Here is a 20,650-nt window from a genome sequence, read left to right as displayed (position 1 = left end):
TTGTTTTATTTCTTTTGTGAAATCTAGTTCAGTGCTTCTTCTTTTGGATATTAATAGACCTTAAAATTAATGTGGGTTACAAAACAATGTTTTTGTTTCAGAGTTTAATATTAATGATAGATTTTATAGAAAACAAAATAGTAATATGAAAATGAGCTAGGTGAAACATATGTTTGTTTCTGAACGAATGTCATCTGGAGTCTTTGACGTAGACATTGCATTAATGTTACCAGCATAAATATAATGTGAAGCGCTTTAGCAGTTTTTTATATCCACTTTTTAGTTACATTATTTTATTAAGGTATGCATGAAAACATAATTACAGCTTCATAGATACATACATTTTGAAATATGAAACTGCTCAGCATAATAAGTGTATGTACCTTATTTTTCCTGCACCATTGCTAATGTCATTAACTATAAATGGTAGAATAATTAGTTCCTGCTAAAACAACATTAATTGTTTATGGTTCACTTTCAGTCAAGCATTCCTTCGACTTTTGCTTGTTTATTAATTATTTGAGTTTTTTAGGTCGTTTTCCACGTTTTAGATATGACAGTGTGTGATATAAGTGTTACGATAGAGTGGCGCTGATATTAACAAGTGAACAACCGGTCTATCATCATGGATACCCCAACAATGGACACTATTTACCAGGCCATAAGCGCCTTGTATGATAACCCCAATGCTAGCGAAAAAGAAAAGGCCTCGCTATGGCTAGGGGACATGCAAAAATCTGTAAGTATACCAATAAATAACGTTTTTCCTGATGTTTCAATGATATAAATATATTCACTAGTTCGATAAAATAACCATATTTGCAGATACATTCGTGGAAGATAGCCGACGAGCTTTTACAACAGAAGAAAGACATAAACTCATGCTACTTCGCTGCTCAGACGATGAGGTCCAAGGTGCAGCACAGCCTGTCCGAACTGCCCCCTGAGGCCCTGGTGTCGCTCAGAGACTCCCTGGTGGCTCATCTAGAGAGCACCTCCCCAGAGACCAGTGCCTCGGTGCTCACGCAGCTGTCCCTGGCGCTGGCAGACCTTGCTCTACAGATGCCTTCCTGGCAGAACTGCATTGGTGACCTAATTAAGTCATTTTCAAACAAAAATGATTTTGCCCTTCTAGAAATATTGACTGTGTTACCTCAAGAAATAGACTCTTCTAGCTTGAAACTTGGTGAAAACAGGAGGGAAGAAATTAAGTCTGAGTTAAGGTCAAATGCTCACATAGTTACTTTATTTCTTAAAGAAAGTATCACTAATTCTCAAAATACACATGTTGCACTAAAAATCATTAAATGTATGACATCTTGGATTCAAGTGAGGGCTATAAATATACAGGAGGTTCCTCAGAATGCAGTCATAGGGTTCAGTTTACAGGTATTAAGAGATCACAATTCTATAAATACACTGCATGATGCAGCTTCTGACTGTATTACTGCATTACTGCACTGTTTAGAGGAAAATAATAATAATGACAATATAGAGAGACTGTTATTTGAGAGTGTGTCAGCTTTGGAGGAGAGTTACCACATGGCAGTGGCTCATGAGGAAGATGAGAAGGCTACCAACTATGCGAGAGTGTTCACTGAGTTGGCAGAGACGTTTCTGGAGAAGATCATCATATCTATGTCTGGAGGAACAACACACTTTGCTATGAGGTCTCTGGAGCTGGCACTTGTGTGTGTCGGACATCATGACTATGAGGTATATTACTCAAGTACCTTTATTGATTTTACTAAGAAATGATAAGGTAACTTGCCTATTTTTGTTAAACAATTGGTTTGTATTCAAAATGTAGCATGCCATTGTCTAATATTGTTCATCATTGTCAGTAAATAGGTCTTATCTAATACTGGAAACTTATTTATGTTTCCTTTGTTTTAAAATTATACTAAACCATTATTAGAATGGTAAATAATTATTATGAACAAATATATTTATCAAAGTTGCTGCTTTTCTATGAAATTAGGTGAATTAGGGTAATTTTTAATGATTCTTAATGAGTGTAGATTTAAGTGTGAAAGAGAAAGTTTAATCTAATTATAGCTACATTTATTATAATTGAGCTTTTTGCGAATTTTCTAAAATTTCTACTATGCATCTGTTGAATAGCAATAAGTAAATTCTGTCAGCTTCCATGAAGTCTATTTACTTGGCCATATGATGTACAATAGATATTATGAATAATACTACTTCCGTGTCTTTTAGTGTGCAATGAAAGACAGATGAACACTAAGGGAAACAAGACCTCTGTTACAGCCTTTTTATCGTCCCACTGCTGGGCACAGGCCTCCTCTCACATGGAGAAGGATTGAGCATTAATCACCACGCTTGCTCAATGCGGGTTGGTGACTTTATTGTCCAGGTTTCCTCAAGATGTTTTCCTTCACCTTTCTATCAGCCATTGGTGTCTAAGATATACTTAGAAAGTACATACAAACTTAGAAAAGTTGCATTGGTACTTGCCTGACCTGGAATCGAACCCACACTCTCATATTCGAGAGGTTGGTTCTTTACCCACTAGGCCAGCACGACTTTTTTACAAAGAAAGAAAGAAAACAAGACCTCACTGTGTCATAAAATGTTATATTCCCTGAGATAATGGCTGGTAATGATGTATAGAGCTTTTATCATAATTTCATCTATCTTTCTTCTTCCTACTGCACAAGTATCTTGCATTAGACAAATAGCTTTAGATAAAATTCACAGACAGACAGACCATTTTCTGAGTTACATAGGAGTCAAAATGAGTGAAATGATTTATATTTAAATGTAAAATAACAACTTCAAATAGCATTATTCCTGTTGCAGGTAGCAGAAATTACATTCAACCTCTGGTACCGGCTGTCAGAAGAAGTGTACCAGCGTGACTACCAGCCTCTGACGGATTCCTTCAAGCCTCACATTGAGAGGCTCATCGAGGCGCTGGCGAGGCACTGCCAGTGTGAGCCTGACCATACCCAGCTACCTGAGGAGGGGGATGAGTTCTATGTAAGTGGACATAGGATGAAATTATAATAATGGGCTACAAAAAGTCTAAATTAGACCTGAATTTGCTTGTTCTGATCCCTTGAATATTAATTTACGTACTGTCCTATGAAAGTTACAGGTTTCTATAATGCACTGCTGGGCATTTTACCTTGTTTAAAATAGATGCTTGCTCACGTACCTGCTTACTATTCATGAACATTAAATCGCGCGTATTTTGTTGAAGCTTTTAAATAACAAATTAATAGTAAGACTCAGTCCTGAACCTTCTACATGGATTTGCACACTTTGCTGGTGTTTGAAAAGCTACCCCACATTTCCCGATACAATATTATAATATTATATCCACGAAACGTCCGATTAAATTACGACAGGAAAAAGAGATCGTTGAATTTACTGCCCAAATATTCTTAGATATTATGTAAAATTCACCATATTAAATTCTTTATTATTCTCCAGGAGTTCCGCAGCAAGGTAATGGGCCTGATCAAGGACGTGGTGTTCATCGTGGGCTCCAGTTCCGTGTTCCGGCAGATGTTCTCCGTGCTGCACGCCGACATCAGCTGGGAGCAGACTGAGGCAGCCCTATTTGTGATGCAGGCTGTTGCCAAGAATATATTGCCGTGAGTAAAGTGCCAATGTCCTTCCTTAGATTATGGCAGTGAGATTAATAATTTTCAAATAATGGTCAGCCTTTATTTTCAAAAAAAAAAAAACTTTTTACGCGCCTTTCCCCTCGTGTACCTTCCAAAAATAGAGGATCTTATTTGTTACGACATAGATGGTGAACCATTCATAAATCGACCGTGCCAAACATTGCTCAACCTTATGATTGATCAACCCATTCAGCTGTTATTTCTCAATCATCATAGTCATTGTGTTTTTACGTCTGCTTATTTATTTACTAAATTAATAATCAACTTGAAACCTGTGCAGAATTGCACTCCAAACTAAACAGACCAACACTTACTCTCAATTTATTCCACAGTGAAGAATACGAGTATGTACCCAAAGTCGTAGAAGCCATTCTATCAATGCCTGAGGGTGCTCATTTAGCTGTCCGCAAGACATGCATCTTGCTGCTGGGCGAGCTGTGCGAGTGGATCGAGCGCCACGTGGAGTGCCTGGAGCCCTGTCTGCAGTTCCTCATCCGAGCGCTGCAGGAGAAGCAGCTTGCTTATGCTGCTGCTACTGCGCTGCAGGTAACTCATCAGTACTCAATGATAATTGTTTCAATATTTTACATGAAATCTGCCTAAATCATAAAGTTGTTTAATTTTATTCATTAATATTTCTAGCGATTTCTTATCTTAAATATATTGCTTGCTGATATAGTACCATTTAAATGTTGAAAAAATTATATCATATTATTTGAAGAAGCATTTCTTGGTTATTATGTCATTTATGTATTTATTTATAAAATGTCTGATATAGTTACCGGCACGGATATTGAGCTCGCGGCGGAAGAGTGGGGATCGCTTTGCGCACTGTACACTTAAGGCAATAAACCGATAAATCACTTCTGCGCAGGTGAAGGTCGGCTCAATATTCGTGCCGATAACTATATTTGGCTGAATTAAGAATCACATTATTTCGAATCGTGCCCCTTTACAATATATGCTTAGTTTTGTACAATGCTCAACAGAACTAGTACGACGTTAAAGTGTTTGTTTGTCCCCTAGAACATCTGCCGCGCGAGCCGTGCCCAAGCAGCGCAGCATGTATCAGCCCTACTTCAGGCCGCAGCCGCATGCGAAGCCCTGGCGCTGTGCCCGCAGGCCTCCGCCGCGCTCATGCGGGCACTCGCCTCCGCCATCGGACGCCTGCCCAACCAACAGGTAACATATACTGTCAAATTATATTAGTTGTAGGTATTCTCTCCATGGTAAAAATATCTCTATACCTACTGTAATAAAATTGCAATATAGTTTTAAGAAAATGTTGTTTTTTTGGGAACCCCTCTAGACGATCGATTGACCGTATAATATACCATACAGAGTTGGAAGATTGCATAATGATTTTTAGTGGCAACTTTTTATTGCATAATGTTATTAGAACAGGTTTAATGATCGCCTCCTTACAGCCAGTTACTTCATCAAAAGTAAAAGCCAAAGTAAAAACCAAAGTATTGTCATAAAGTAAAAGTAACGGTCAAATTCGTTTTTTCAAGGCTAAAGTAACAGCAAAACTATATAATAGATAAAACGAATTTGACCGTTACTTTTACTTTATGACAATACTTTGGTTTTTACTTTGGCTTTTACTTTTGATGAAGAAATTGGCTGTAAGACAGTACTAGTAATTTTAGTGCTAAATACAAGTCACATTAAATTTAACTCCACACCTATTTATATAACCTTAATAAACCTAACCATAACAGAATTTCCTCACAACTAACCCTCCAACAAAAACTAAACAAATAAATTGACAATAATTTATTTTGTTCCCTAGCTAAACCGCCATAACATATCTACTTCTAGCTAACTGTTGCGATGCGCGAAGCCGTCGCCGTTCAGATCAACGGGCTATCCGACCTTATGAAGAGCAACTCCGAAGTACGCAAGGGGACAAGTACCGACCCTTGCGTGTGGCTGGACAGGATCGCGGCCCTCTTCCGAGATGTGGACGTGGCTAGCTCAGCTCTGAGCGAGGGCCATCCTTGTGTGCCAGCGTTGTCTGACGCGTGGCCGGTGCTGCAGGCTGCTTTGGACCGGTACGCGACGGACGGGAGAGTGATGGAGCGGTGGTGCCGCTGCGTGAGGTTCGGCGTCCGCATGGGAGGGAAGCGAGCTGCCGCACTGGCTCCAGCTTTGGCCAGTCGTCTCCAACAGCTGTACCGCATCAGGCCGCACTCGTGCGTGCTGTACTTGGCGTCGGTACTACTTGATGAGCTGGCGGGGGAGCCGGCCGCCGTGCCGCCGCTCGTGGCGCTGCTGCAAGACGTCATGCCGCAAGCCTTCCAGCTGCTGCAGCAGGAACATGGCCTGAAGGAGAACCCGGATACTGTTGATGATCTGTTCAGGCTTTGTATAAGGTATGTTGCAAATATTTTTTGAATACATAATGTACATTTTTAGACAATAACTAATTTACAACTTTTACATGTAACAATTGTAATATTACGCAATACACATACACTATACATACATACACTATATAATATTTTTAGCTTCGCTTCATTGATTTATCTCCCTATGTGGTTATTGATAACATTTATATTTATTTGCAATAACATTTATATTTTTATCAAAGAAAATAAAAGTTATAATTCTTCAACAAGCCTTTGCCATGCCAGCAAACATAGGTTTACGAAAAATTTTAATTAATTCCGCTAGACGATAACAACATATAAAGATAACAGATATTCAATCAACTAAAAAAAATACCCACTCTTGCTTCTACTTCACCAAAAAATGCCTATTTATGTCAAATCATTCTAGAATTTTTTAATTTAAAATCCTGTTGTATTACGACAGGTTCCTGCAGCGCATCCCGCTGGAGTTCCTATCGTCGGGCGCGGTGTCCACCGTGCTGCAGTGCGCGGCGCTGGCGGCGGCGCTCGACCACCGCGACGCCAACTCCTCCGTCATGAAGTTCCTCTACGACTTCGCTAAGGTCGCCAACAACACCAGGCCGGAGAAGCAGCAGATTAAATGTGAGTTCTGTTTATAATAAGTCGAATAACCTTCTTCTTCTTCCTGCCCTGTTCCCAAGTCATTTGGGGTCGGCGCAATATGTTAATTGTAGTTCCATACCTATCTGTCAGACAGTTATGCTAACGTCCACTGTCTTCTTATTTATGTCCTCTTTTATGCAATCAATCCATCTTTTCATCAGTCTACCTCTGCCTCTCCATCCACATTCATACTTAGCAGCGTCAAACCTTGATTATTTTTCTTTAAAATATACAGAAGTTTAACATGTATAATTAAAGTTATCATGAGCATGTATAATATTCAATCTTTTAAGTTCCTCGATTTGAACTTGAAGTAATATTTCGATTCAATTCATATTGTTTGTCTTAAATGGTCATGCTATTTGCCTTGAAGACTTAATTCACACAGTATGTGTGCTGCCAGTCCGATAGTGATAACATAACCCCAACTTGTTTCTGTTTGCCTTATGATCTTAATCCTCATATGATTCTCCCTTAAAAAACTTGTTTCCAAGAGTAACACGACTAAATACACTGTTGACCTAAGTTTAAAGCGTGATTACTATATTCCAGCTCTAGCTGACAACGCGCTCTCAACATACGGCTCGGACCTGACCTACCGTCTCATAGAAGCCAGCGTACTGCACCTCCACGCATACATGCTGTCGGAAGTGGGCGAGGTGCTGTTGGAACTGCTGGAGTGGCAGCGCGGCGCCGGCGTGGACTGGCTGCACCCCGCGCTGCAGCGCCTGCCCAGGGACCGCCCTGCAGTGGCCACGGAGCAGCAGTGCTGGCAGTTCCATCAGTACGCTATGAGGTAACTAGGATGTTCGAGTGAATAACAATCCCTGTTCAAAAGCCTTTGCCCAACTATGTCGGGGTCGGCTTCCAGTCTGATGCAGCTGAGTACCTGTGTTTTACAAGGGACTGCCTATCTGACCTCCTCAACCCAGTTACCCTTGCAATCCAATACTGGTTGTCAGTCTTAATGGCTTCTGATTATCTGTAGTGACTGCCAAAGATGTTCAATGACAGCTAGAAGTTATTGTATAACAAACAGCCTCTAAAATAAGTTATTCATCACTTTCTTACACTATTACTTTTGGTGAAAAAGTCTTCTAAAAGTAAAGGTATTGTTTGTATTGGAAACAACAGTTTTCCATACCATTTTGATTGATGATCTTCTCCTCAACTTAGAGGATAATTTTGTAAGCATGTGTGTGTAAGTCCAAGGTTACTTTTTTAAAGTTGGTTATTTTTCTTCTAATAAGCTTATGATGTTTTGTTCACAGGGCAGAGAAATGCAAGGAAATGACTCGGTTACTGCGAGACTTCGCGAGGCTATACCGATAAGACGTAACATTTTATATTATAAACAAATTATTGATCCAAAACAGGACTAACAGAGTGACATACTCGCAGCGAGTTCAGTGTCAATAAGGACGAATTTCAAATGAGTATCAAATATGAGACTAAGCTACACTAGTGAAGTGAATTGACTTTATAAATAAACGGAAATATGTTAAAAAACTGTTATATGTAGCTATTTGTAAGGCCTTGCATCTGTGGCGACTATTCACGTGGAAATAGAAAATATATTTCATCATAACTTTTGTTAAATTGTAACACTCAAATCACAGGCAACTAATTTAGTTACTACAAGACTTGTGTGTTTTTAATTTTGTTTTTATACTAATAATGGACAAATTCGATTTTGTACAATTTGATTGTTAATTCGGGCCTGTGATTTCAGAACAAACATGGACTCAAGTCTTAGATAATATATTCCTACCCATATTTGACTGAGTTTCTTGTAAGATATGACCATAAAATTGCAATTCAATTAGGGCCAAAAATTGCCAAAATTCTTCAAAACTTCAGTAGACTTTTATCTATCTATAAAGCCAACAAAATCTAGATAGCTAATTTAGTTAGACAAATGAAATTCTAACACAAATATTGCTCATATTATGTACTTTAATAATACATGCATAACAATACAAATTGCCCTAAATCAGTGTACTAGAAGTTTCCAAGATAGTCGTCACAATGCAAGGCTAGTTATAACGGTGCGTGTAGTGTAGCGTGGGAAGCCAGAGCAATAACGTTGATTCAACAGTGCATGTAGGTCTGTCTCTATTTGTCTTGCATTTCTTATGATTTGACCACAATGTCGCGTTCTCTTGTAGATTACGAAGATAATTTTGTCGTTTTTATTATTTGGTAATATTGTAATAGGAAGATGTGGTTAATACTTTGGTATTTGTCAATTTTATTGAAGTCTTGAATATTTTTATCATCGTTACGAAATTGTACCAATTATTCAAATCTGATTTTAATTAATACTTACTATGCACGTAGTATTTCCATGATTACAATCAGCTTTTTTTGTATTCGTTAGGTGCATAACGTAACTACAAGAGAACGTAGTGAATAATTTAACCAACTGCTGGAACAATGATCAAACTCGTAATGTTACGAGGTGCGAACGATCAGTAGGTAAGTATCAACATTGATTGATGCAGATATATTTTGTTATATTATACTCACTTTTATTTGGAATGTGATACTATGCATTGAATTGTAAATATTTATTATAAATGTTTACTTTTACATAAGTCTTTTATTTACAAGCTAAAACCTTAAATTACATTTACAATTTATTTCTATAATATTAAATTAGTTTTAAAAACGGAGATTAATATGTTTAAAATAACAATTGATCAAAATTACATGTTTGGCGCAATTGGAGATTTAAAAATTCAGCACCACAAACTTTTGAAAATCCATGCAAAGTTATATTCCCATATCAATTTCATCACATTATATGCCAAGACATCAAAACATATTTAGGAACATATTAACACATATACAAAACTATTTCTTCTTAGCATTCTTGGGGCTAGATAACGTGACGAAACTGACCCGCCTAGGCGCTTTAGGACTCGGAGCAGACTTCACAGCCTGATCCTTCACATCGGTCACCTTAGCTTGTTTGAAGAAGTTGTTCTCATTCAATGTACTTTTAGGAGTACCTGGCTGACTGACAACTTTGGTATTAGAACTTTTAGGAGTAACTGGTTCCTTAGGTTTCTCTTCAGTCTTAGCAGTTTTAGGAGGGCTCACTTTTGTACTTTTTTCAGCATTCTTCGTGTCTTTCGGCGAATCTGGTGATGTTGAAGACGATTTACCTCCCTGAGTTTCTTCATAAACTAATTTGATATCCTCACTGTCTTCTATGACCATTATTTCTGAATCTTTACTAGCTTCTGTCTCTTTGGGCTTGATTATTTCATTGTTGCTGTTATCTGACCAGGATGGCATTGCAACTTCTTCTAGCACGTCGATTTTGACCGGTGTCTTCTGTTGAGGTTCAACTTTCTGCTTCTTAGGAGACTTTTCGGGCGCCTTGAATTTGATGAAGGCATCTATCTTGCCGACTGGTTTAGATTCTTTCACCTCTTTGGGTTTCTCTGCTTCTACCTTTGCTGGTTCTGCTGGCTGCTCTTCAACTTCCATTGGTTCTGTGAAACATTAATTTAACAATAAAATAAATCAGTTCAATGTTTTTCAAAATCATGAACTCGTCATTCCTAACCATCCATAACAGCAAGGGTTATTTGAAAATATCTCATACGTAAAGAAACATTTACCTGGGACTGCACTGGTTGGTTCTGGAGCCACTTCATCAGGCAGCACTTCCCCCAGCTCGCCCGCTGTGAAGGTGATGACGGAGCAGTAGCCGTCCGTGCTGGAAGCTACGAGGGTCAGCCCGTCGGGAGACCAGGTCAGGTCTGTCAGCCTGGAAGAGATGGGAGTTCAGATCAGTATAGTAACAAGAGAAGAAATGGCATTTTATTAATAACTGCCATCATGTATTTTAGTTATCACATCTATTTATTATATCTTGTTATTGATCTGACACCTTGATTTTTTATAACAGGCTTGTAACTTATTTAACTTTGTCAGAACAGTATATTGAGCAGGCTTGCTCTTGAGATACACACTTCTATTCTTTGTTTAAGTAGATACTCACCTCGTATAATGAATATTATTGATAAGCGCGATAGGTGTCTTCTGCTGTGTGTCATACAGTAACACAGATCGTTTAGTGCCCACCGCCAGTACCATCCGCGCGGGCGCGGGCAGCGCGGGGGTCGGTCCGCCCGTCCGCGCGGAGTAGCGGCGCGGCGACCAGCGCGTTACTAACGCCGCCTCACCGCAAGGCAGGATGCAGGCTGGACTGGAACATACAATAACAAGTCTTTATTTTACCTGAAGAACATAATGAATGCATGGTTATCACGAATCTTGCTTTACAGGGAATGAATTAAAAATAACTTAGAGCTATCAATGAAATAATTACCTGTACTTTGATCTCAATCATTACCATCTAGCATTTTCCCAACCAGCGTTTACTTCCAATCTCAATAAAAGCATAGCTGAGTACCATTATTTTTTACTCTATAAATATGTATATAACCTGATAAAGAGGCACATACTAAAGTTATCAATATACTAACACTTTCAAGGAGTATCTGGTGTAGATGTAGACAGCGTTGATGGGCTTGATGTCCACCTTGCCCTGCTCGGGCTCCACGCGCCCCGCCGGTACTGCCAGCAGCAGCCCGTCGGGGCTGAACTGGAGTCTCCTGTAGACGGTAAATAATTGTTTTTTTTTTTTAGTACAATGAAAGAGGTAATTTGGTATAGATATTTTATAATTTGCAAAAGGGTGAGAATTAAGTTGTGGGTGTAAATGTAATATCTTATCTTTCAGTTGTAAATACATGTTACGATAAAAGTAATGTGTACAAAGTTAATGTGCCTTATTTACACACATAATTTGGTTCAATTTTATATAGCCATGCTATAACAACTACAGTGAGTGAGTATGTTGCCACATACTCATGGAGTAGAGTCGTACATCGAATAAATTTGCGTCAATTCGAAATTGCGCACATGCAAAATGCGACGACGTATTTTCTTTTCTATCCAATAGGTTGCAGTACTAAATTAGCCCCAAATTATGATATGGTCAATATTTTAGTTTAAGCAGATTAGTTATATTTACCTGTAGTAAGTCTGCAGTGTATCGTCGTGGTAAAGCCGCACTTTGACGTCGTGGAGCACATGGCCAGCAGGGAACGGCAGGATTGCTTTACTGCTGCGAGATGTCACCTTCTTTGTTGTCACATCGAATGTGCGGAATACTCTGTGAATGAATTACAACTGTTGTTAATATGATCCTCTGGCAGAGAATTTATGTTTAATGAATCAATTGAAAAATTAATTAGCTCATAATCAAAATTACTTCAAAAATTTGTAACACAGTTAATCTAACAATACTAAGGTAAAAATTAAATTATAAATTTAAAAAAACCCCCGACCCAAAAAAGTACGCAATTAGTATGACAAAAGGTTAAAAGCGCTAAACCCTATAAAAAGCAAAAAATAACTTTTAACTCTACGTAAGTACCAACTAAAGCATGTCAGACTAAACTAAATTTTGTCGTGTCGGGGGACCGCTCTAATTTATTAGCCTAACGTTAGAAGTAATTAAGTATATGTAGTGTACTGTATTATCACCGATATCTGTCGTCTCGTTGTCGCATAGACGCGGAGAGTGCACACTATACTCTATGGCCAGTTGGCGGGAAACCGGGAGAGTGTGTGGCACGGGAGTAAGACGTTATGTGGGCAAGCGAGCCGATATCCTAATTATCGGATGGTAATTACAGAGACACAGGTAGGGCGAACACTACATTTGGCGACGAGTGAAAATATGATATTGGCGGCGTGTCTGTAAGTAGCGAACATTATTTCTTTTGAATTGAAAAGAAAGGAAGGGGCAGGTATGGTAAGTTCAGTTTGCGGATTAGAAGTCCCCCTAAACAGCCGAAATCTGAACAAATTGGCCGTCTGTCCAAAGAACGTGCAAGTTAAAGTTTCTAGTAAGGATGCTAGTATGGTATCCAGTCACCGACTCGACTATAAATTATTGTATGAGACTTTAAAGAATCTCACACCAGTGCTCATGTCTAGGTTTTACTTGGAAAGTTTAATTGTGTGTTCTTTGAAGCATATAAGTAAGTTGTACGTTAGTAATTGTACTGTATATTCATCACATAAGGGTTTTCCAGAAAGCCTGTAGGTATCATAATATCACATTGCGTATGAAATTCATGTATTTTTCACCAATTGAACATAGAACATTCATTTGTTTTAAGATTGGTGCGAATCAGTAAATCGTTTTAATGCTGTGATGCTACATGATGGCTATGATTACAGCATACAGCCAAACATCTGTCGTGGGAGTAATTTCCTTTATGAAAGATAAATTACATTGTGTTCCTAGTTCCTATCATAAAGTAAATAATCTTTGGTTCCCATTGACTATAAAAGTGTGAAAAGTAATCAAATCATTTATTTCATGTAGGCCTTTACAAGCACTTACGAACATCAAAATTATAAATAAGTTTGCTTCTAGTTGCCCATTCCAAAAGTAGCTTCCTATGGAGAAGAACGGGCAAGAAACTCCATGGTTACTCTTTTTAAAAACATAATAGGTGTTACAATTTGTATGTATTGATACATACGATAATAACATGAAAAAGAAATGTTTACAATATTTTTTGGGTTGACTTTGAGAAAGTTATACAATGCAAGTTGAACTAGGAAGTTATAAGAGAAAATTATTATACAAACTATTTTAAGAAGTTAATAAATTAAACAAACCAAGTTATATAAAGCAAAAGAAATAATAACTGGGAATGCAATTATGACTGAAAGTTTCAAATTAATTTGTAACTTGTAATATAGTGAAATATTTGGTGAACTGAGTGCATAATATTATAAGTACCTTGAGTTTGTAAGCGACTCCCTACTACAATAATTAAGTAGTTATTTCTACTAAATAATCTGTTTTGAATTGAGTAATTTTAAGTATTTGAAAGTTAATCTGGACGAGTACCTTCTTTAAATCTTGATTAATTTCAGATTTTCTGTGCTGGTGGTTTGGATAATATAAGCTTCCAAACCTAGCTTCCCTCCCAGAGTCTAGTTAACTACTTACTTGCTACATTGTTCTGGTACCAACTTACTTCAAGAGACTTGCTTACAATATAGTGGATATTACAAGAACAAACTGGTGGTTTTGTACCTTTAGTCAACTGTTCTATAAATGACAAACATGTGCTAGGTATTTAGTTAAACAAATAGCACATTGAAGGACCATTGTAAGTTGGACTATGCATGTTGAAGTACTTACCCAGTTGTACTGGTATGTATGCACATATGTACAACATTCCAACCCGCCAACGCTTCCAGTGGGTTGCCTATCTAGTTAATGTTAATTATAACGGTTGCTCAGTCACCCTGAATATAATTCTAATCCTTTTAATTTAGTTTGTTTTGCAGTATTAAAGAGGTTGTTATGTTACAACAGAGATATCTCAGAAGATGCAGAACAGGAAAACAGTACCAAACAGCAATATTAGATGGAAAATGTGGATCAAAACTTTTGGTAACCTCCTAACTCATAATCCTAATTTGAGTATTTTAGGTGAATATGAAACTCTTAGACCAAAAGTTTAAGGAACTAAGCAATGGAGCATTTTTGTACTTTAATTAATTCCCATTAAGATTTGTTGGGACAATGCTGCTTTATTTACCTAACTGGGGTTTCACATCTGTGACAAAATCTTAAAAGAATGAAACATGGAAGGAGTTTCAATATAGATACTTACTCTGGGTACTGTCTAATGATTTAGATTTCATAATTTGGTGATTGCTTGTGCTTCTAAAATATAACCTTCAAGATTCAGGCTTGAGTGGATTTTAATTGGTATCACAATTGACTGACATTGGTGCAGTTTAACAGAGTAGCCCTCATTGTAATATTGCTATTTATTTGTAAATTATACTTTACAGTATTGCAGTGCCCAACAAGAATTATAAGTGTAAACTAAATAAACTTACATAGAAAGTTGTTGGGAGAATAACATAACCAAGACATGAAATAGAATCCATTTATTGATTTGAGATTAATACATCTATCTTTTGAAGTAGGTACAATGTGTAGCCTTCTCAGTTGTTGGATACAAATGTTCTTGGCATACTGATTGTTGTTGTTGCTTTGCCACCCACTTGTGAAACCTGGAGATGCCTGCTGACCGAACAGTTTTTTGAAATTTTCAAAGCAGCGGCACCGAGCTGCCTGGGTCCTGTGGCACCTGCATTTTATCTGCGGCGCTTGGTTGTTCACTAAGTAGGTACCTACTTCATAGGTTCTAGGTTTCTATTCGGCGTTGCTGGGCGCATGAATTGGGAATCCTGCGGCCAATCTATAGGTGGACGGACGTTGTAGAGGGGTCGGCGATCGTTTCTACAGGGGGAATTGTGCATCGACGGGAGCGCTGTTTGTGAGTTGCTGTTCACTTTGATGAAAGGAGGAGGAACAGTAGTTGAGAGTCTCTATTGATGGATTCTATTCTATGCTATGTTAAGGTGTTTGTTTGTGTTTTGTCGTTTCACTGAATGTCACAGCTACAGATTACAAAGCTGATGACACCTGTCAAAGCGCGTTTCGTTGCACGACGTAGTTGTTAACTATAAAATCCTAAAATCTGATAAGTTGAACGTAACTATAAAGCAACGGCTTTATAGGTGCCTACGTTATAATCGTAACGTACACATAGCACTAAAGTTAAATTTGTAGAATTGCGCCCCTGGACACTCATGAACGCTCGAAGCTTAGGTATATCAGAATTCTTTTAGAGAGTGTATCTGCAGAAGCATGCAAGTGCCAGTGCTGATCCATACGGTTGAAAACCGGATTACTTGTTGCAATGCTGAGATAAGGAATTAAGCTTTGAAATATTCCACTCTCAATTAATAAAAGGAAACTGTTACCAAAATTAGTTGAGTTTGATTCATATTATGCTTTAAGCATTTGCTATTAATTTCATTTGTAATAATTTAAATAATTTTGCAATGGGGTGTCAAATTAAATGTGAACGGTGGCTGGTTGGTAGGTTGGTTCCGAGTCTAATAGGAATACCTACCTTTACTTAACACATTAGTAGTGCACTAAACTGTTAGTGCTCTGTTGTCATCGAGATTAAATGTAATTCCCCTAGTAGTACAATTTTTAGAATAGTTAACGATACAACATGAGTAAACGAGATATCTTTTCCGTCAGGAGAGCTGCGTTTCGACCGTTTAAGTTTTAAACATTGTATAATAGGTATACTGGCACTTAGACACGTTGAAAAGCAGATTGGAAATACAAAGGTATTTCATTTGTAGACACAATTTACCACTTAGGTACAACCGTATAAATTATTGTGTTATGTTGTTATCAATAAAAAAAAACTTCTGAAATATTAAATTAAATTCTACTTTTAGTCATTATGTATGTGTAAGTACTGGCAGAAATCTGCTAGTTCACGAGCCCACTGCGGAAGTCAACCGGGTACGTACGTTTGTGTGATCATAATTACTATGTATTTATGTACCTACATGTTTGAAAAACTAGAGATCGTACGGCAGTACTAAATAGTAGAACTATTATATTTGTATTCGTAAAGCTTTGCGAGGCACGTTCCACTGTTGCTAACAGTAAGGTCCGTGAGAAATCGTAAAGTTGCGCGAAAGTATTAAATAGTAGAACTATTATATTTATATTCGTAAAGCTTTGCGAGGCACGTTCCACTGTTGCTAACAGTAAGGTCCGTGAGAAATCGTAAGGTTGCGCGAAAGTATTAGATAGTAGAACTATCATACGTACCTATAGACCTATATGCCTGAGAGGCGAGAACTTGTACAGCTTTACGAGGTGCGACCTGCAAGGTTCGCGAGGATTCGTATATGTTGTGTGCAAGTCTTGTACAGCTTTACGAGGTGCGACCTGCAAGGTTCGCGAGGATTCGTATATGTTGTGTGCAAGTCTTGTACAGCTTTACGAGGTGCGACCTGCAAGGTTCGCGAGGATTCGTATATGTTGTGTGCAAGTCTTGTACAGCTTTACGAGGTGCGACCTGCAAGGTTCGCGAGGATTCGTATATGTTGTGTGCAAGTCTTGTACAGCTTTACGAGGTGTGAACAGCAAGGTTCGCGAGGATTCGTATATGTTGTGTGCAAGTCTTGTACAGCTTTACGAGGTGCGAACAGCAAGGTTCGCGAGGATTCGTATATGTTGTGTGCAAGTATAAAATGGCAGGGCCTGGCATGGACTTGAAAGTCACGTTCCACTGTCGTGGAGTCCTTGAGTAACACTCAAAGGTTTGCTTTAAACGGCGCGGCGGTAACTTGTTGGTAAGGTTATTGAAAGTGGTAATGGTAAGGTAATGTGTGAGTAAAAGGTAAAGGTAATAATTTCCATAAATCGTCAGTGTAAAACGATTCGACTGTAGTGACATTTCAAAGTTGTCCGGTTGTTTATAAAACACTAGCAAACGTACGCTACGCTAGTAAAATGCACGTAAAAGTCATTACGGGGCTTTAATCGCAAGTACGAAGCGTCAGGAAAAACTTCATTTCATCATTATTGTTTCAACTCTGAAGCTAGAAATAAAATTCTTACATTGGGACAATGCATTCTGAAACTGTTTTTCAAGTAAGTGAAGTAAAATTATTCAGTCAAAGCCCGACAAGGACAAAGGCAATACTTGGTCATTTGAAGGGAAAGGGAAAGGAGTAGGTAGCTAGAGTAAAATGTGAGGAAACCACTGGGAGTATGAAGATTTATTATATTCCATTAATAGGCAGGTACAGTTTGGTTTTATCTATTTTTATATTCATTTTGATTTTGCCGCTAGTGGATCTCAAGTGTTCGTAATTGTTTCGAGCATGAGATACCTACCTGAATATGTCATTGCCTAGATATATAAGTAGATGATTTCGATAATAAACTGTTTGAATCGGACCAAGCAAGATGAGTGCTCGTTGGCTGAACGTGCAGCAATATTTGAGACTGTTTGATTCCACATGGACTAACAGGCGGGATATCGGTGTCCATCGACTGATCACCAGACTGGTTATTGATGTCGGCAAAGTGACGGAGTTTAATTTGCTTTTACTAAACAAAGGAAGGGATGTAGTGTACTGTATTATCACCGATATCTGTCGTCTCGTTGTCGCATAGACGCGGAGAGTGCACACTATACTCTATGGCCAGTTGGCGGGAAACCGGGAGAGTGTGTGGCACGGGAGTAAGACGTTATGTGGGCAAGCGAGCCGATATCCTAATTATCGGATGGTAATTACAGAGACACAGGTAGGGCGAACACTACAGTATATACTACTTATAATTTTGTTTTATACGAATGTTGTAATTAGGTAGGTATCATTTGATTTATGTAAGTATTTTTGAAGGTAAAAAGCGGTCCCCCGACACGTCAAAATTTAGTTTAGTCTGACATGCTTTAGTTGGTACTTACGTAGAGTTAAAAGTTATTTTTTGCTTTTTATAGGGTTTAGCGCTTTTAACCTTTTGTCATACTAATTGCGTACTTTTTTGGGTCGGGGGTTTTTTTAAATTTATAATTTAATTTTATTTCATGCTTTTTGAAGGAGCTCCTTAATTTTTCCTTCTTTCAGTTAATTTCTTTTATTTTAAGATGGGGTCGCTCTATGCGATCTCGGCCAAAGGATGCTGTTTAACAATCCTCATAACATACTGGCTCTGGGAGAATTGCACAGATTGAGGAAACATAAACCTTTGGTCATTCTAGATTTTCAGCGAAGATATAAATCGGTTTATCCGTTTCATTCCGGCATTCCAGGGTTTCATCCGCCACATCCCATTTCCAGTATCAGGTTCTCGTCAATTGAAGAGAACTAGTCAAGACAAATTCAACGAGCCCAAACTCGATGGGTTTACTAAAAGGCAGTTCAGGGTTACGTCTCCTACCTTCGTGCCCTAACAGCAGACCAGCTCAGTGGTTCCAGAAGACATTAGTGTTTCAAATTTCAGATCCCACACATGCTTGCAAGTAAACTGAGCGTGTAACATTCCTCTCACACCTAACAAACGAGCTGATGACCTTGAAGACCTGAACCGATTTCCACCAAACATAGCTAAGAACACTCCCGAATGACACTCCTTTTAAACAAAAAAAACCGCATTACAATCGGATCATCCGTTTGGGAGCTACGATGCCACATACACACACACACACACACACAGACACGTCAAACTTATAACACCCCGTCGTTTTTGCGTCGGGGGTTAAAAATGATCAGATTTTTTGTAAAGTTGTGATAGTTTTCACTTACAGTTAGCCACAACTTGTCACTGCTTTATAAAGTTTTCCTAGCATGAAAATAACACTGATCTTCCACTCAGAAGTAAAATACTTCTACTCTGATACATATTAACCAACTCACCTATCAGTACTAGCTGTAGCAATCATCTGTCCCTTAGGGTCCCAGGAGACTCCCTGCACAAACCCTTTGTGGTCAGTGAGGATGCTGCTGTACCGTCCACGGTTGAGGTCCCAGATCAGCAGCTTGTTGTCCACTGACCCTGAAGCCAGGTGCAGGGAGTTGGCACTCCAGGATATGTCCAGCACATCCTCCATGTGCCCTCGTAATGTCTGTGGATTTTTATTAAAAGCACTGTTAAGTTTCAGCTTTTGAGCGTGACTAAGCTTTTAATTAAGATGTCTGATTTGTAGGCTAATTTGTTATGAGATGACATCAGATTGAGGAGTATGGAAGAAGACATGCACTGAACCTATACATGTATAAACTTATAAGATTGGAATAAATGCTGCCTCACAATGCATTAATTTTTTTATTATTTATGCCTTTGTATCTGGCCATGTATAAGAGAGTTATGTTCAAGTTGGGCATAAAGATTATTTTAGTATGAAAGAAAACAGTTTCAAAAACCCCAAAATTTCAAATAAACCTTACCTTGTGAATAACCCATGACTCCTTATACTGTTCTTCCATCTGCTCCATAGCAGGTGTTGGTTCCTTATCAGTCTTCTTCCAAATGAATATGATGGACTCATCATCTCCCGACGCCAAGTACTGTCCGTTAGGTGACCATCGCACCACGTTCACGGCTTTCTGGTGGCGCGTCAGGTCTGCAGCTACTTCTAGGTTCACAGATCCTGTGTCTGTTGTTGAAATGTACCAAATCTGGAATGTTATATTGTTTAAAATTATCTCTGCCTTATAATTATGTGCCCAGTTGTACCCAGATATAGTTATGTTGCCCAGAGTGTGTCAAGTTGTTTAAAAGTAAATAAATACGAAAATGACCGCCTAAAACACTATATAGTGTATTTTTAACTATTTATTACATAAGTTTACACTATAAAATAAGTTAAACAACATACATAAACAAATAAATCATACCAAAACATGGGAATCGGTTCCTCCAGTGGCAAGTCGTAATGGTTCACTTGGATCTGCTTTAGGCTGGAAATCTACGCTAAGTACGGGGTCCCTGTTGTGCCATGATATTTCTGGGATAGCGAACTTCATATTTTCACTTTATTTACTGTAGATTTCTTTCACAAGTACAAATTAAAAATAGTATTCGTTTCTGAAGAGGTTGTCAGTGTTTTGGCGCTAAAAATATTTTTTTAAACATATGTCAGATTAGGCAACAGGCTTCCGTCTTCGGATACAAGTATTTTGGCTAGACATATTTTTATACAGAAATAGATTTCTGATGAAATTCTTTGTTAACTGTCCAATTAAAGAATAAAGTTTCATAATATAAAAAGTACTCTGTGAGAATAAAGTGAAATACGTGGCTGCTCTCGTTTGTACAATTTTATAAATTACTAGCCGTTTTCCCGCGGTTTCACCCGCGTCCCGTGGGAGCTACTGCCCGCACCGGGATAAAATATAGCCTATGTTACTCGCAGATAATATAGCTTTCTAATGGTCAAAGAATATTTAAAATCGATCCAGTAGTTTTTGATTTTATCCATTACAAACAAACAAACAAACAAAGTTTTCCTCTTTATAATA

General features: G+C 38.2%; 2 protein-coding genes across 3 annotated transcripts; one reads left to right on the top strand and one right to left on the bottom strand.

Moving 5' to 3' along the window:
- Positions 1 to 112: 112 nt before the first annotated feature.
- On the top strand, positions 113 to 9,268 carry LOC124630151 (transportin-3). 2 transcript variants are annotated; one of them, XM_047163887.1, is made up of 11 exons: positions 113 to 301; positions 533 to 739; positions 826 to 1,716; positions 2,824 to 3,003; positions 3,460 to 3,623; positions 3,989 to 4,202; positions 4,683 to 4,838; positions 5,481 to 6,034; positions 6,477 to 6,655; positions 7,229 to 7,472; positions 7,948 to 9,268. In XM_047163887.1, exons 2-11 carry the CDS (start codon positions 626 to 628, stop codon positions 8,006 to 8,008), a joined length of 2,757 nt encoding a protein of 918 aa, XP_047019843.1. In that variant the 5' UTR covers positions 113 to 301; positions 533 to 625; the 3' UTR covers positions 8,009 to 9,268. The 2 variants fall into 2 exon arrangements, with proteins under 2 accessions (XP_047019843.1, XP_047019842.1); XM_047163886.1 differs by lacking the exon at positions 113 to 301 and having other exon boundaries at positions 457 to 739.
- LOC124630152 (chromatin assembly factor 1 subunit B) lies at positions 9,232 to 20,253 on the bottom strand. The gene is made up of 8 exons (XM_047163888.1): positions 20,027 to 20,253; positions 19,577 to 19,807; positions 19,046 to 19,254; positions 11,730 to 11,870; positions 11,179 to 11,307; positions 10,692 to 10,898; positions 10,309 to 10,457; positions 9,232 to 10,179 (listed from the first exon to the last, which is right to left on the bottom strand). The coding sequence occupies exons 1-8, from the start codon at positions 20,153 to 20,155 to the stop codon at positions 9,533 to 9,535; spliced, it is 1,842 nt and encodes a 613-aa protein (XP_047019844.1). The 5' UTR covers positions 20,156 to 20,253; the 3' UTR covers positions 9,232 to 9,532.
- Between the last annotated feature and the right edge of the window lie 397 nt (positions 20,254 to 20,650).

This window comes from Helicoverpa zea, chromosome 4, assembly GCF_022581195.2.
Source record: "Helicoverpa zea isolate HzStark_Cry1AcR chromosome 4, ilHelZeax1.1, whole genome shotgun sequence".
NCBI lineage: Eukaryota > Metazoa > Arthropoda > Insecta > Lepidoptera > Noctuidae > Helicoverpa > Helicoverpa zea.
The sequence above is the reverse complement of the archived record's forward strand: the minus strand, read 5'-3'. Positions and strand labels throughout refer to the sequence as shown.